Source organism: Mandrillus leucophaeus, unplaced genomic scaffold (genome assembly GCF_000951045.1).
Source record: "Mandrillus leucophaeus isolate KB7577 unplaced genomic scaffold, Mleu.le_1.0 Scaffold123, whole genome shotgun sequence".
Taxonomy (NCBI): Eukaryota; Metazoa; Chordata; class Mammalia; order Primates; family Cercopithecidae; genus Mandrillus; species Mandrillus leucophaeus.
In genome coordinates this window covers 2,371,825-2,389,087 of record NW_012100654.1, presented here as the reverse complement: position 1 = coordinate 2,389,087, position 17,263 = coordinate 2,371,825, and the positions used below count along the sequence as shown (strand labels likewise).

The 17,263-nt window shown below is 44.3% G+C and overlaps 1 protein-coding gene across 4 annotated transcripts in view; it reads left to right on the top strand.

The window, feature by feature from the left end:
* Positions 1–17,263, top strand: part of KALRN (kalirin, RhoGEF kinase) — a 651,545-nt gene that overhangs the window by 582,663 nt on the left and 51,619 nt on the right. For 3 of the 4 annotated variants that reach the window (XM_011971540.1, XM_011971544.1, XM_011971542.1), the window contains 6 exons: positions 1,043–1,228; positions 1,605–1,776; positions 6,211–6,449; positions 8,735–8,988; positions 12,548–12,671; positions 13,826–13,885. In XM_011971540.1, the coding sequence (XP_011826930.1) occupies positions 1,043–1,228; positions 1,605–1,776; positions 6,211–6,449; positions 8,735–8,988; positions 12,548–12,671; positions 13,826–13,885 (1,035 nt within the window). The remainder of the gene's footprint in view (positions 1–1,042; positions 1,229–1,604; positions 1,777–6,210; positions 6,450–8,734; positions 8,989–12,547; positions 12,672–13,825; positions 13,886–17,263) is intronic. The other variant, XM_011971541.1, reaches the window with a different exon arrangement.

The following is a 17,263-nucleotide window of genomic DNA, read 5'->3' as shown; positions in this document are numbered from 1 at the left end:
GCCTAGTAGCTAGAATCATTTTTATTTTTTTTATTTTATTAATTTTTAAAAATTAATTTATATGTATATTTATTTTGATACAGAATCTCGCTCTGTTGCCCAGGTTGGAGTGAAGTGGTGTAATTTTGGCCCACCACAAGCTCTGCCTCCCAGGTTGAAGTGATCTTCGTGCCTCAGCCTCCCCATAGCTGGGACTACAGGCACACACCACCACACCCAGCTAATTTTTATATTTTTAGTAGAGATGGGGTTTCGCCATGTTGGGCAGGCTGGTCTCGAACTCCTGACCTCAGGTAATCCACCTGCCTTGGCCTCCCAAAGTTCTGGGATTACAGGCGTGAGCCACCACACCCACCCTGGAGTCATTTTTAGAAGAATCACAGAACCCAGAAAAGTATCTACCAGCATATGAAATGTGGAGACCTATCTCTAGTACCCCCAACTTTACCTGTTGGCCTATAACTAGAAACTAAGATTGCAGAATTTCCCCATCCTAAAATAATTGAAGAAGAGAGGGGAGTGACTTATCCGAATATTTGTGGTCCTGCCTTCATCACTTCCCTTGTCTACAGGTGAGTCCAAGGTTGGTGGCCATGAGAATGCCCTTGGTCCTTGGCCCATACTGCAAAGGAACCAGGCAGGCACAGTTCTCAGAGCTCTGAGGATGGAAAGGCCACTTGTAGCTCCAAGTGTCACCTACTTTCCATTGTCCTTTCAATAAAAAACAAGAAGGACCAGGATTATGACTTTTCTGCTAATAATGTTACCTTCCTGCCTTCTGGCATTTGCCTGGAGCTGTTTCTCAGGGGTTCCACAGCTTGCTTTCCCTTTCCCTCCAGGGCCCTTGTGTGTGCAGGAAAATGGCCAAGGTCGGCCCCCGGATGAGTGGGTGGGTCCCAATTCAGTCTCTTCCTAGAGCCCTGAGGATTTTGATGTCAGATCTGTTGTCCGTATCCCCATATGGGGAGGTTCTCTGGACCCAGAGGGCAGTGGCCATCTCCCCATTTTTCATTCACTTCACCCCAGCCCCTCTTTCCTTCAGGGCACCCTGACTGCTCAGGGGAAGCTGCTACAGCAGGACACATTCTATGTGATTGAGCTGGATGCAGGCATGCAGTCCCGGACCAAAGAGAGGCGCGTGTTCCTCTTCGAGCAGATTGTCATCTTCAGTGAACTGCTCAGGAAGGGATCCCTCACCCCTGGCTACATGTTCAAAAGGAGTATCAAGGTGAGGATCCCAATGGTGATATGAAGGGGCAAGGAAGAGCCCAGTTTTTGGGAGCTGCTTCCCTAAGACAAGGCACTGGAGTCGTGACATCCAGAACCATGAAGATCTTTCAGCTAATAACCTTCGGTCATGGAGGCTGAACGACAGTGATTATCTGTGAGCTGAAGTGACAGGCTGAGCCAGTCTCCAGCATGATCCTGCAGGTTCCCTGGGACCATGTCACTCACCCAGAGACAAAAACCTAAGTACTGTCCTGCTAGATCCAGGGTAAAATTTGGAAGCTTGTCCTGAAATAGAAACTTTGAGGAACAGTAATATGTTGCTGATTTTTAAAAAATCTCTTAAATATAAAAAGGATCAACTTGTTTTCTTCCAGATGAATTACTTGGTCCTGGAGGAGAATGTGGACAATGATCCCTGCAAGTTTGCACTCATGAACAGAGAGACTTCTGAGAGGGTCATTCTGCAAGCCGCCAACGCTGACATCCAGCAGGCCTGGGTGCAGGACATCAATCAAGTCTTAGAAACACAGCGAGACTTTTTGAATGGTGGGTGCTGGGCTTGGTTTCTTGCAGGGCCATGTCAGGGGACTCCAAAACTTCTGAGCTTCCTTGGGTCTGGGTTCATGGTGAGTTATGAACCCAGATCACAGTTTATGGAACTCCAACTTTGTAGTTTTCAGAAACACTTTTGAATTTTTCTGAATCTGAATACACAGGAAGAACAGATAGGGTATGGAAAAGAAGCTCCATCTTTCTGATAGAAGAGATTTCGCTTATGGGACACAGGATATATGTCTTGTTGCCATCACTACTGCCTGGTACTAATTTGGGCAAAAGTCTGAGGTAGGCATATCCTCTGTGTCTAAGGGGCCAGGGCCGGCTAGAAATGACATATGTTTTTCCACTTTTCATAGCTTCTCTAGTGTTAACTAGAGATAAATGAGAGTTTGGCCAATCAGTTCAAATCCCTCCTCTGCTCCCAACAGTGTGAGAGCCTAAATAAGCCACGTTGCTAGCCAGCCTTACCCCTTTTAAATGAGAATGATTGCTAACTTTAAATTTCTGTAATACCCTGAAACTTCCTAGAAGAAAATTGGTGGTTACACAGAGGGTGTAGCTCTCTGTGGCCCTTGCAGGAGCTCCCTCATGAGTGGTGTGAACTGGAGTGAAGTAGAGTTGCCACTTTGAATGTATTTCTTTATTTTTTCCTCTGCTGGGGTTTTCTTCACACTGAGCTTGGCATGGGAAAGGGGTGTGCTATTTTAAACTAGTGGCTGATCTCTGCTAACTTGGTTAGCTCTGACATCTAACCAAGCAGAAACAGAGCTTGTAGTTGAATGCAAGATGTAACTAGTAATGAAGTAAACCTGAAGACTCAGCAATCACATATGCCTGGATAGACACACATACACACATACACACACACACACACACACACACACACACCTTTGGGTGTACCACCTCTTCCTGCCTGTCCTGAGATCTCTACTACATGGCCATATGTGCTCACATGAGTGCACACAAAGGTATACACATGTACACATGTACAGGCCCACCCTTGGGTGTGTCACATTTTCATGCCAGTACTAGGATCTGGACTCTCAAATGATCCAGATACAGCATGTTCTGGGTGTCTAGAATGGAACTGAATGCTGAAGGGAAAGATAAAAGGTGACATACGAGTTGAGGACCTTGAGCAGGTCATGACATTTCTCTGGGCCTTGTGACTGGTTTTGTGAAAAAGAGAGTTCAGGTAGATATACTCTGCCCATGCTGGCATGCTCCATGATGAGCCAGTCTTCCTGGAAGCAGGAAACCTGGCATCCTCCCTACAATATCAGTTTCCCTATATTATAAGGGATTTAGCACAGTGTTTTAAAGACAAATAGAAGAAGATCACGTAACAGGATGCCACGACTTTTTAAGATAGAACATGAGACTTCAAAGCAATTTTGCACTTACAGAAAGTATTTTTGGGCCAGGCTCCTGGCCCTCAACTGTAAAAAAATTTGGTGAAAAACAACTAGACTAAGTGATCTCTAGGATTCTTTTCACTCTAAAATATCTAAAATTAAACACCAGCCCAGCCCTGAGGGATGGTCATGAAAGTTGTGTATGACTTATGATTTCTGAATATATGATTTCAAATGAACACTTTTGTTGATAAAATAATTTTATGCAAAAATGTGTGCATATATAAAATATATCCATTTAAATTGCATTCTATTAATTAGGAGTTTCTGATAGATTCTAAGCAGAAATTAGGAATTTTAAAATTCATCAATTTGGGACAAAAGAAAAATAAGGTATAACAGTAAGTTGAAACAAGAAGTTATTGACCTAACAATAATGGCTCCTGTATATTGAATCCTTGCTCTGTGTCAGGCACTATGCTAAGCATTTTACATGGTTTTTCACATTTAATCCTCACGTCAACATGGAGAGGTAAGTACTCTTGTCCTACTTTTTTTCAAGTGAGGAAAAGGAGACTCAGAATTTGTCTAAGGTCACAGAAACAGTGAGCAATAGAAACAGGACTTGAATCCACAACTACAGGACTTCAAATTAAGGTTGTGAACCACAGAACTGCAGTATAGGTGCTAGTGTTAGAGCACTCATTTATTTAATTATGATCTCCCTAGCAACCAAAGTGAAGAAAGAAGCAGGATCAGACATGAGACACTGTATCAATCAGTCAAAAACAAACCCTGTAGGGATGCAGTTTTCTTGATTCTGAGAATTACGTTATGCAAATGGAGGTTGGTGAAAGAATACAGGCTGTCCATTTAGCTTATTTAAGAAAGCATACTATTTTCAAATGTTTTAGCACAATTATTGTAAATAATCAGGTAATATCACAATTCCATATGATGGGAATTGATTCATAAAATCAGTTTGATAAGGCCTACTTTATAACTCTGGTATGTACTTAGAACTTGGAACTGTATTTATTTAGGCATAGTCAATGATTCAGACCTTTACTTGGTTCCAAGAGACCTTTCTCCTAATGAATCATGGAGATACAGTCAGCCCTTGGTATCCACAGGGAATTGGTTCCAAGACCTCCCGAGGATACCAGAGTCTGTGGATGCTCAAGTCCCTTACATAAAATGGCATAGTGTTTGCATATGACCTATGTACATCATCCTGTATACTTCAAATCATCTTTAGATTGTTTATAATACCTAATATAATGTATATGATGTGTAAATAATTGTTATACTATATTGTTTATGGAATGACAAGAAAAAAAAAACTCTGTACATGTTCAGTACAGACTACAACCATCTTTTTTCCATCTTCTTCCCCCATATATATATTTTTTTTTCTTTTTTTTTTTTTCTTTTTTTGAGACAGTCTCTCACTCCGTCACCCAGGCTGGAGTGCAGTGGCAAGATCTTGGTTCACTGCAAATCTCCACCTCCTAGGTTCAAGTGATTCTCGTGCCTCAGCCTCCCGAGAAGCTGGGATTACAGGCGTATGCCACCACGCCTGGCTAATTTTTGTATTTTTAGTAGAGACAAGGCTTCAAGTGATCCACCCGCCTTGGCCTCCGAAAGTGCTGGGATTACAGGCGTGCACCACTGCGCCTGGCCTTTCCCATATATTTTCAACCCGCAGTTGGTTGGATCCATGGTTGTGGAGCCCGCAGATACAGTGGGCTGACTGTGTTACTGAACTGGGTTATCATCTCCTAAATACTTAATGCCCACAAAACGCTCCTCAGTGAGACAGGCAGTGCTCTGGTGGGCCCGTTATTACTTTGACACATACAAGAGACAAGGATGTGATGATGGACCGGGGCCAGGCTTCTACTTACAGAGATGTGTGCAGGTATCTCAAAGCCCATCTTTGCTTCTGAGACCTCAAATAGAAAGGAAGTGTGGCCCTGTGTTGAGTCCTGTTGAGGTATGTACCTATCACAGTAGCAACATCCTTCTAATTGAGAAGTTCTCTGGGCCCCAGGTGTTCACCCACTTAAATAGTTGTTACAGTGCAAACTGATAAAAATGACATAATCGGTCAACCCTTGAGGTCATTCTTAAAGAATTGGACCTGTATGGCATTTGCCTGGCTCTCCATCTGTAGTTCTCAGACCTTACAACTTTGTTACCTTAAACTCAATAAAACAAAACTCCAGTCTTCCCCTTCACATCAGCTTTTTCTCCTGTCTTGTGAGTTCCACTGACTGCCATCCTCCAAGTCTTCAAACCTGAGCCATCCTCGATTCTTGCATTGCTTTCCCACCTAGGCTGTCACAGTCTCATCTCTCCCGACCTCACCACAGCCGCATCTATTCCACATCCCCCGGTCCCGCTCTCCTAGACCTTCTGCCTCTCGCTTTTACCATTCCATGGCTTCTGAATTAGACAAGAAGCCTTCTGTCTCCAGTCCCTCCTCCTAACCACTACAAGGTTACTGTTCCTCAAATGTGGCTCTCTGATGATAGAATCTGAATTTAAAGCTTTAAAGTTCATTCCATCCAGTTACTTTTCATGACCTTCAAAATTTGGTCCAGATTCACTGGCCTCACTTTCTAGACTTTTCATACCATGGCATGTCCCACCTCACAGACCTTTCTCATTTCCTCTTCCTCCAGGGAGACCCAAGGCCCTAGGCACTCTGACTACTTCCTGTTCCCCTCACCAGCACGTCACACTTGCTTCCTTCCTCCAGCCTAAGTGGCAGAGTCTGGCCACAGTTCTCTTCCAAAGCTCTTTGTCACCACCACCACCACACATATTACAGAGCCTTCTCTCTCTTTGCATAACCCTTGGCACCTCACATATGGCACCATTTTGTTTTTTGTATTTTCATTATTTAGGTAGATGTCTTAGTTCTCACACTGCCTTAAAATCAAGGGTAGTGTTTTTCTCGCTTATCCACATGATGCCTAACATAAGGCCTTGGGCCTAAGAGGCCTCCAAATCCTTGTGGAATTCCCAACGCTTAGAGTAACCACCTGCTCTTATCCCGCAGCTCTGCAATCACCCATTGAGTATCAGCGGAAAGAAAGAAGCACAGCCGTGATGAGGTCTCAACCTGCCAGGCTTCCCCAAGCCAGCCCCAGGCCCTACTCCTCTGTTCCTGTGGGCTCAGAGAAGCCCCCAAAGGGCTCCAGCTATAACCCACCTCTGCCTCCCCTGAAGATATCTACCTCCAATGGCAGTCCAGGGTTTGAATACCACCAGTCTGGGGACAAGTTCGAAGCCAGCAAGGTAAGTGACAACTCATTACTCCCACACTTGTCACTATGAGGGCACAGCCTCAGGGGTTACTTTAGGAAGAGATAGAGTCTCGGTCTGTCACCCAGTCTGGAGTGCAGTGGCGTGATCTCAGCTCACTGCAACCTCCGCCTCCCAGGTTCAAGCGAATTCTCCTGTCTCCGCCTCCCGAGTAGCTGGGACTACAGGTGCCCCACCACACCCAGCTAATTTTTGTATTTTTAGTACAGATGGGGTTTCACCATGTTGGCCAGGCTGGTCTCAAATTCCTGGCCTCAAGTGATATGGCCGCTTCAGCCTCCCACAGTGCTGGGATTACAGGCGTGAACCACTGCGCCCAGCCAGGAAGTGGCATCTTTGAATGCTTGCCGATTATTTTAGCAGGAACAGCCCACTAAGTACAGTCTAGTCTCAATTTTGTTTTTCTTTCCCCATAAATTGGGTGAGTTATACCAGTTTCCTCTAGCAATCATAAAAATGGATGATTTTTGCTAAATAGAATAGTTGCAGTGTGGATCATCTTCATCTAAAAGTCACTGCTATAGTGTTTGACATCTTAAAAAGAGATCACCCTTTCTAATGATGATCTGCCTTGAGCACCTACTGAAAGAAGTTCACAGTTCTTCACCATCCATTGGCTGATGTGGAAGGGAAGTCGATCATCAGTGTGAGAATGGGAGAAGTCTAACTTGGATTGAATGTTTGTCAGAGATAATCCACAATTCAAACATCATCATGAGGCGAGTCAAAGACTCAAGCATAGATTTAGTCTACACAGCTATTTCGCCCCACAAGGTAGGTAGAACAGGAGAGAAATGGGAAAAGTGCTAGATTAGGAATCAGGCAAACCTGGTTTCTATTCCCAATTCTGCAACTCACTTGCTTTAGAACATTAGCAAGTTGGTTAACCTCATTAGGCCTCAGTTTTCTCTAGAACTCAGTGGCTCTATGAATAGGAACACTTACATTTTTTATCTACGTGTTCCAATTTTATAGTTTTATTTCTCCCCAAAATTATTAGTTTATATTGGTTATGTTAAAAAATAATTAGTGTCCAAGTTCAATCCTGTATTAGAGTAACTAGACCAATTTGTTCCATCATATCACCTGGAAATGATTTTCTACCTTAAAAAACAATCCTGCCTTTGGGAGTAAGTTGAAGTCACTTTGGTATTTTGTCAAACATATCGGGCCAGATGCGCTGGCTCACGCCTGTAATCCCAGCGCTTTGAGAGGCCAAGGCAGGGGGATGGCTTGAACTTGAGAGCTCAAGACCAGCCTGGGCAACATAGCAAGAACTCGTCTCTAATAAAACTTTAAAAAAAAAATTAGCCAGGCGTGGTAGCATGCACCTGTTGTCCCAGTGACTAAGGCAGGAGAATCACTTGAGCCTGGGAAGTCGAGGCTACAGTGAGCTATGACTCTGCCACTGCACTCTAGCCTAGACCTGCACTCTAGCAAGACCCTGTCTCAAAAACAGCCAAACAAAAAAAAAGTATATATTGAAGAATTTGTATGTATATCCTGTATGTATATACATACAGAATATGTATGTGTGTATATATAGAATATATATGTATGTTCTGAAGACTTTCTGACTCTTACCATGCTCTATGAGGCAGCCAGACCTCCTTGGAAAGTTACAAGTCTGTCTAGATGCAGCTGCCCTGATACAGACTCACATGAAAAGGTCATGGGCAGCATCTCTTGTATTAATGAGTAGGGGAGGGTACCTGGTGCCTGCAGGAAGTTGGGTAAGGGTAGGTCATGGCCTTGCCTTTGAACTGGGCAGAGATAAGAGGGTCAGAATATAGAGTAAAGCCAATGCATTTTCAAAAAGAGAAAAATTTAATATCAAACAATCCATGTTCTTTTCATTGAAAAATTGTGACCCCTGACACATGACCCTTATGCTGACCTCACTCTGCCCAGGTGCTTACATATCCCTATGCCAGTGCCAGGTTCTTCCTTTCACTTGTAAGAGAATGCTGGCAGGAAGGTTGTATGCTAGGAAGGGGCTTCCAGGTCAAAGGTGTGTTTGTACCTTTATGTGGGCTGGAGCCTATTCACCCTGGATGATAATATTGTTGAAACATTGCTATTAAAAAACATACTTTCAGAGCACCTTATTAATATTATGTCATTACTCAAGAGCGAATGCTGCCCGCTGCCTACCCTGCTAGTGGGAGATTTGGCCTTGAACCATTGGGTAGGGTGCCGAGCAAGCCCACGTGAACTAGCATCCTTGTGTTTGTGCCCCTCTTACCCTTATCTCCCAGCAGAACGACCTGGGAGGCTGCAATGGGACCTCGTCCATGGCCGTGATCAAAGATTACTACGCACTGAAGGAGAATGAAATCTGTGTGAGTCAAGGTGAGGTGGTCCAGGTCCTCACCGTCAACCAGCAGAACATGTGTCTGGTGTACCAGCCTGCCAGCGACCATTCCCCCGCCGCCGAGGGCTGGGTCCCAGGCAGCATCCTGGCGCCCCTCACCAAAGCCACAGCAGCAGAAAGTAGTGACGGGAGCATCAAGTAAGTGCCTCGTTGGCTTCCCCGGGAGAGGAGTTTGAGGATTAAAAATATTCAGAAACAAACAAAAGAACACAAAAATGCAAACACACGGTAGGGAATTACTGCTGCTTATTCTCAACAGTGCCACGGAACCAGTGTTTGAGTGCTGGTACCATACACAGCATGGGGCATCCAGGCTGGAGTGGTCCAGTTTTTTTTGTTGGTGGTGGCAGTGTTTTTTCTTTCCTTTTGTTTTGTAATTTTCTGTTCATTTTTTCTCTCTTTTTTCCCCCCACTCATTAAGAAAAGAACCCTACTGAAACCCTAGGTGACAAAAGGTGTGCTTTCTGTTGCCACATTTGACCCACCACAGGACTCACTGGACTGGACTTCTATTTATATTGTATTAAGTAACTGATATATATATATTTTTTTTTTTTTGATTGACACCAAAAAATTACCTTGGCACAAATGCCAAACCTGTGAAGGTCAGAGGCCCGCTGCTTCTCCCAGGAGGGAGGGAACTTTTTGGTTGTCTGTGGTAATTCCTCTGTACAGATTGTAACTTTTTAAAAATTCCCTTCGACCCCGTCACTTGAATATATGTTCATAGTAATTTGTAAGATACTTCTTTTCCTTATTTTGGTTGCAAAGACCCTTCCGAACACATTCCTGTATAAAGTATTTTGCACTATTTAAAGAAACCCATACGGATGAAGTCAGGTTGTGCAATATGATGGCGTCACAATGCTCATCGTTGTACCTGTCATGTAACTAATCAGTTTAAATGTACTATTTTAAATATGTAAAATAAATTTTCACCATGAGCATGTTTTAATGAAGTTAAAGACTAGTTGACCCTTTTTCCCCCCATTTCACTCTTCTTGGACTTTCCAATGTGCAAACAATTCTTCTTTTCCTTTTCTTGTTTTTTTCCTTTTCTATATTTTAGGTTTTGGGTGAATGCATTGGCATTTTTTTTCCTACACAAAAAGTACTTTTGTTGCTAAAGTTCTGACCCTGGCCTTCCCTCCTAAACAGCCCCTGTTGATTTTCCCTAACCTCTGAGATGAGGGAAGGTACAGATTCGATGCTGTCCGACTGGTTCCCTGCAACTGGGCAGCCCTAAAGTGCTGATGTCGATGAATGACCAGAGTAGAAGGCAGTGTTTGGCTGGCATTCCCCGCTGCTTTCCATGCTGCATAGTGATCCATGGAAGCCCATGGTGCAGGGGGCTCCCACGAGCTATCTGAGCAGTGGCACCAGCAGAACTGCACTGCTTTGGCCCTCTCTCTAGGACAGGGGATAGCAGCTACTGACATCCCCCTGGCCTCACTAGGTAACCACAGGCCCAACCAAAAATCCACAGTGGCCCCTAAGGCACAATAGCCCCCATGCATTTTATCCTAAGTACACTTGTTTTGGGTGCCTTTTAGGAAGCCTTGGGATAAAGACCCTCGAAGCACTGAAGTTTTTATTAATCAGGGGACTTGCAGAGCTAACTCTTAATGATTTATCCTCTAAATATCCAGGTACTAAACACTTCTTCCTCCCTACCTTTGGTTCTGTTGGCCACTTATCCATACATTCTATGGGAGGGAAGGTAAAAGGATGTCAGACCGAGCAAAAGAGAGCAGATTGAAATACATATGGGTCATTTTGATTTCTTGTCAGTCACTCTTGCACAAGGGTTGGGGGTGTGTGTGGAGGGGAGCAGTGGACTGAAAGAGGTTGTCAGTATTTACCAGTGGAGGACACTCAGCACACCCTCCCCAAGGCCTGCCATAACCACAGGGGTCAGAATTCGTTGTGATGCCTACAGGACAAACGTCACTGAAACCCTGTGTCCACATCAGTCCCCGGGCTTGCAACCAAGAGATGGAAGCTCCCCAAACCATGATGACGAGTTCTTCTGGGAAGAAGCATATGAAACCAAGCCTGTCCTGCCATTTATACTACTCTGAGTCTTCCTTCCAAACATGAAATGTTATTGCTCATATTTCTAGTTTTTCACCAAGCATTTTAAATAACCCAGAGTTTAATAAATGTAGAAACACGCCCCTACATGGACACGCACGTACACAATGTGCTGCCTGCCCTGGGAGTCCTTTCAGCAGGGATCTCCCTGACTCGAGTTGTTCTCAAAAGGAGCCAGGGACATGGATTTTGGAGTAAAGTTATCAAAGTCTGAAGTTAACAGGTTGATGCCATCTAAGATTGCTTGGCTGGTTCTTACTCAGATTCAACAGTTGGAGCAAGGTGCTGGTATGCAGGGGACAGTAGAGAGCCTGACTAGTTAGGAGATACAGGAGAAGGTCTGGGTTTTTTAAGGAGCCCACTTTCCCACAAGATTCAAGGATATTACTACAATTGCTTTTTCCTGCTCAGAAGGTCGAACCTGTGTGCTAGGGGATAAATATTTTTGGAGCACCTTCCTCAACGTACCCTTAAAATCCTGATATATGTGGAGCATTTTGGAGGAGATGTTCTGTATTTTGCAGCAGCTTCCTTCTTCCTAAATCTCCTCTGCCTCTCTCCCATAATGGAGGCTCATCTCATGGAGCCCTGTCTGCATAGGCCCACCTTTGACAGGGAATACTGAAGGGAAGCCACGTCTCACTTATTCCAGACAACAATTAGAACTTCTTTCAAGCTCTGTGACCTCACCTGAAACTGATGATGCCTGCTCAGGGTCACTGACACTGTTTGTGACTTGGCTTTTGGTATCTCTGTCTTTGAGATCTGATATTTACAGAAGACAAGCTCTACTCTGAGCTTGTCTTCAGAGGTCTGTGAAGAAGTTGCTCCCAGGACCCTTTGTGGGAAGAAAGAAGTTAGGATGAAAGGCCTATTGAAAAGCCATTGCTGCTCTCACCTCCCTGGGAGTACACATTAGGTCTTATCCTAACAGGGAAGCTCTAGGACCTCTAGAGGCTGACAAAGCCATGTATTCACAAACACTGAGTGATATGGAGAATAGAGACCGAGAAACTCTTTGCCCTAAAATATCCAGATAAATGAGTGATGCTCCACTGTTTATTAAGCAAATGCCTGCCCCAGAAAATCCTGTCTGATCAACATTATTTGGGAGTGGCCCTGCCCAAATACAAATCATGAGGTAGAACTCTCAACATCATCCTTTTGGGTCTTTCTGTCTGGTCCTGGGAAAGTGTCAGTAGCATATACTTCCCTTGTCTTTCCTATTCTACTCCTCACCCCCTTTCTCACCCATCCACCATGCCCTTCACAAGAGGAATTCCTCGGTCCTGTGAGGCATCACGGGTATGGTATACAAACTCCCTTGTTAGAGTTTAGTCACCTAGGATTCATATTTTCTTCAAATGCTGCAGTCAACCTTGCACATCTACCAGGGGAGGTCAGAGTTCATTCTCGCTCACTTCCAGTTGGAGGTGAGGTCAGCTGCCAGCCCCCATTGGAGCTGGTGTGCAGGTTTGGGGCCTCTGAAGCCCGGGCTTGATGGAGCACCTCACCTGCTGACTCACCCAACGGTGGTGAGCCCGCCCACCACCTCACTGTCCCTGACCTGCCATTTTGATTGGTGCATTTTTTGGTACAACAGGAAGTCATGTTCATGGCATACTCTACGCATGAGAAAGCGGGCGGAAGTGGAGAACACGGGTAAAAATGAAGCCACAGGGTCTCGTAAACCCAAGGATATTCTGGGCAACAAAGTCTCTGTTAAAGTGAGTAAGGTATTCCGGAGCTGCGTCCCCACCTGTCATCCACTCCCACCCTGCAGCATTCTCACAAGCCAATTGGGTGGATGGGTTATTTTTTTTTTTTTTCCAGTATGGGGACCAGAGGGGAAGTAGTTTAGCAGGATTTTGCATGCAAGATCAATTTATTTTTTATCTTTTATTTCTCCTGGCAACTTCAATTCAAGTAAGTACCTTTTTTTTTTCTTTTATACCTTTCTCTTTATACTGTGCAGATGTTTTACAGCAAAATTATCTGCAGCACTATTCTCTTAAAAATGCGAGATGCTTGATTCATATTAAATTTCTCAAAGCTGCCATTCGATACCCTAGGTTTGAGAATACACACAGGTTTAAGCAATTAGGGATGCCTTCCAAACCCCCAGCCCTGTGAAGGCTGAGGTTTGGAATTTAAGGGCCACTGTGTCCTTAGTAAAGTTTCATTTCTTTTCCCCAGAGTTCAGACAACATCAACTTCAGGCCATTTTACTTGCCTTTCCCTATGCATGGATACAGTAGGGGGACACATTGGTGAAGTTCAAATTATTTCTTTATAATAATCCATCTACTGCTTTGAACTCATGAATTATAAGCCTGGCAGACTCTTATTTACCCCTGTCTTGAAACAATTTCATCTGCTTTCTTTAAATTGAACCCTCTGGAAAGATCTGCCTCTGGACAATGGAAGCTAGACACTGATTATTATAGCACTAATTGTGCCTTAATGTGTGAACATCTACCTGGAACTTTGTTTCCCTTCCTTAGCAAAGTAAGAACAACTAAAACCCAGTCTAACTTCCTTCTTGGGGAAAAGAAATCGTATGCTCTCCTTCACTCTCATCTGGGAAGTCCAGCCTCACAGAAGACAACAGTTTAAATTTGACCACACTCATGCTTCATTTTGTTTCCATTGCTGTTTCCCATGAGATAAGCAGTTGTACACAACCCCAGCCTCCTCTCCCTGAAAAGAGCATGCTGCTGCCCCTGGTGATTCTCACTCCCACTTTAAAAATACCTGGTTTTTTCTGTGCCCGAGAGCCTATCGCCCATGCTTCTCTGAAGTTCTCCTCTCTCTCTAGCAAAAGCTACTTGTGTTCTAACTGTGTTCTCTTTCTTCCCCCTTCCTCATGCTGCCAATCAAGGAGACGAACAGTTCCGAGGAATCAGAGTGTGATGATCTTGACCCTAATACTAGCATGGAGGTAGAAGCAGCTATTGTTGTCCTATTTCCTACAATGATTGCCTTTTTTGATGTGTTCTGTGACAGTGACCTTGCTAAAATGATCAGCCATTCAGAGATAAATTGTGATGTTGGGGCATCTCTGGGTATCCCATCCCAGCTAAAAAAGAAACAAACAAAAACATAATTCAGTTCAGCGTGGGTAGAAAACTCTACCTAGATTTTTTTAAAAAAACAAAAACTTGTTCTCTTGACTGCTTGCTAAGTATTTTCTCCTTTGGCAGGTTTGACTTTATGTAGAAAATATCCAATTTCATTATTTGAAACTTAGAACACATTTTTTCATGGAAAACAGCACTATAAAGAGTGGATGAGTCCCCGCTAAATGACAAGGACTCATTTTGGGTTTAGTTTCTCCCTCTTTTGTTTCCCCCTTCTCCGCTTCTTCTTTTTCTTTAGCCCTTTATCCTCTCCATCTTGCTCTTCTACTGGGTTCTATTCCCCGCTCAATGTTCCGGAAAAATAATGGGTGAAGTATGGCACCTGGTTGCTATGTAGAGCTGACTGATAGCAAATGAGGTATAATTGTAGCAACTTCAGAGCACACTTCAGCCCAGTGCTGGGCCCGTGAGCAGTGGCTCTGCCCACCGTGTGAAGGAAAAGCCCTGGGGAGGACCTGTCTCCTGGAGCCACGGCAGAGGCCTCTCCAGAGATGGTGAGATGGAAACCCTGCCCAGGGGACGTTTCTCTCACTCCAGGCTTACAGGGATGTGGGAGTGGAACCAACGCCTGTATCAACAAGAACATCCATTCCACTTGCAACTCCCAGTCTGTTGGGTTATAGAAACATGGCTCTTATGTGGCTTGCCACTGAGTGGCAACCATGATAAATTTACAAACCCTGGACAATGAGGGCAAACATGGAGCTGACTTTCCTTGCCATTTTATCATTCAGAGTAAATTGTAATGTTTTTCTCCAAATCTGTGCCTCCATCTCCAGTAATGGGTATAAGTTTAGAGATTTCTAAGTACAAAATAGACAACATTAAAAAAAAATTTTGTATAGTCCCAGACATTTCACTTAATTAGATGGACTTTTATTCTTATTCTAATTTAACCTAATCCCAAAGAAGTCCAGCACCATGTTGTTTCAGCCACCACAAAACCCGAGAGAGACCATGAGGCCTAAGAGCCAGTAAGTCAGCTGCAGAAGGAGTCAACTGAGTTGAATCAGGCCCAAGGCAAGCGGCTGACAGTGGGAGTTCTGCCAGGATAGAGTAGTCCGCCATGGATGTGGGTATTGCCACAGAGCTAAATCTGGTAGGTGTGGCTCAATACATACCCCGCTGTGGGAGAAAGTGGAGATGGCATTTGTAGCCTAAATGTATCTTAGAGAACAAGGAAGCCAGGGGAAATTTCAGGCTCTGTTTTACTTGCATTTCATAGGATAGACACCAGCTCTCCTGGAGTTCACACCTGTCAGCTTGTAGATACTGGATGGCACCTGTATCCCCAGACCTAAGTGTTGCCAGTTGCAAGTGGAGGAAGGCCAGACAGAGGCAGGGGAAAAGCCAGGTATCTGTGTTCCAGGAAACAATTTAGGACCTTGTCCAGTTCTTGTGGACTGGGAGAAAAGAGTGGTGTTTCCACTCTGTAGGAAGAAATGGGCATAGAGGGATATGGGACCAGGGGAGCAGCACACATTAAGAATATTAACTGAGGTCATCGAATGCCCCATTCTGCACTTAGATAAAAAGCATGTGTGTGCATATACACATCTTAACTCTGCTTTGCTAATTGAACACATTTTAAAGGTTCTTATTCATCTAAGGCTTTTAGTCCTTTGCATGGGCTAAGTGAGATGGGTCCTCAGGAGGTGCTACAGAGTGCACGAGCAAAGACATTAGAATATTCATGCTGAACAGAGGAAAACCAAAAATTGTGTTGATGCATGTCTGAAAAGTTTTCAAATACAGTAGTTGAGGCACAAAGTTTCCTTTAGGCACAAACTTTCAAGTGACTGGAACCTCAAGGAGGCATGTTGTTGGAAGCTGCAATATCCCCAGTATGTGTGTATGTAGCCTTTATATATTCCATATACATCCTTCTAAATTTCAGAGATTCTCTTTTTTTTTTTTTTTTTGATGTGGAGTCTCTGTCACCCAGGCTGGAGTGCAGTGGTATGACCTTGGCTCACTGCAGCCTCCACTTCCCTGGCTCAAGGGATCTTCCCACCTCAGCCCCCTGAGTACCTGGGACCACAGGTGCATGCCACCATGCCTGGCTAATTTTTGTATTTTTGGTAGAGACAGGGCTTCACCACGTTGCCCAGGCTTGTATTGAACTCCTGACCTCAAGTGATCCGCCTGCCTTGGCCTCCCAAAGTGCTGGGATTACAGGCGTGAGCCAATGCACCTGGCCTAAACTTCAGTCATTCTCTGAATGTGTTTCCAGCTTCAAATTAACTTTGAGCACATGAGCGAGTCCAGAGGGAAAGCAGGCATCTTGGCACTGCTAGTTTGGTATTTTCAGAAATAAGATATAGAAAGTCAACCTGTTCAACATGAGTTGAGAATTTTATCAAGGCATATGTAAGTAGAACCTGATTGCAATGTACACTGCAGAAGAAAATGATGAGGAGTGCATACTGAAGAAAGAGGCTACCTTAAAGATCCAAATTGAAATATAGGTGGGCAGGCCACCTCTTGAAGGCCTCTCACTATTAAAGTGGCCATTTGGGGCATCATTCCCAGACCCAACCTGGCCCCCAACCTCACCCTTGTCTTCTGAGCTTGATTCTGTAATGGGCGTTGTCTCTCTGGGAGTGTGTCTGTTACTCTTAGTGAGCTGAACCCTGTACTGAGGGTGCCTCTGTTCCTGGAACCCCAGCTGACATAATGGGAGCATGCACCCTGTGTGTTCACTCCATGCTAGATCTCCAGATGTTAAATCCCAGCCTGCTGACTGATTCCCTTTAACCTGAGGCCAGCCTGTTGATCCTAGACCTAGCAGTGCATAGGCTCTCATCTCCTGCCTGCATGGGAATGATGTCACCAAAACATTTTTCTCAATGAGTGGACCAAACGGTTCCTTTAAGGGCAGTTTCCTGGGGTCTTTACTTAAACACTGGCTGCTTGCTACCTTCAGGCTGACATTTGTCCCACCATGGTGTTTTGGGGAGATATACAGGCACATCCTTGAAAGCTAATTAAGAGGAAAATGAAGCACCTTGAATCCTAGGAATCAGATTTACAAAGCTTTCCAAGAACACCCAATTAGGTAAAGGGAGGTAATTCTGCTCTAATGTTTACATCCTTTTCCTTCCCCTACTTGTGATTGTGAATGTTTTCAAGTACAACCCCCACTCCCAGCAGTACACGCCACACAGCGCCACTGCAAG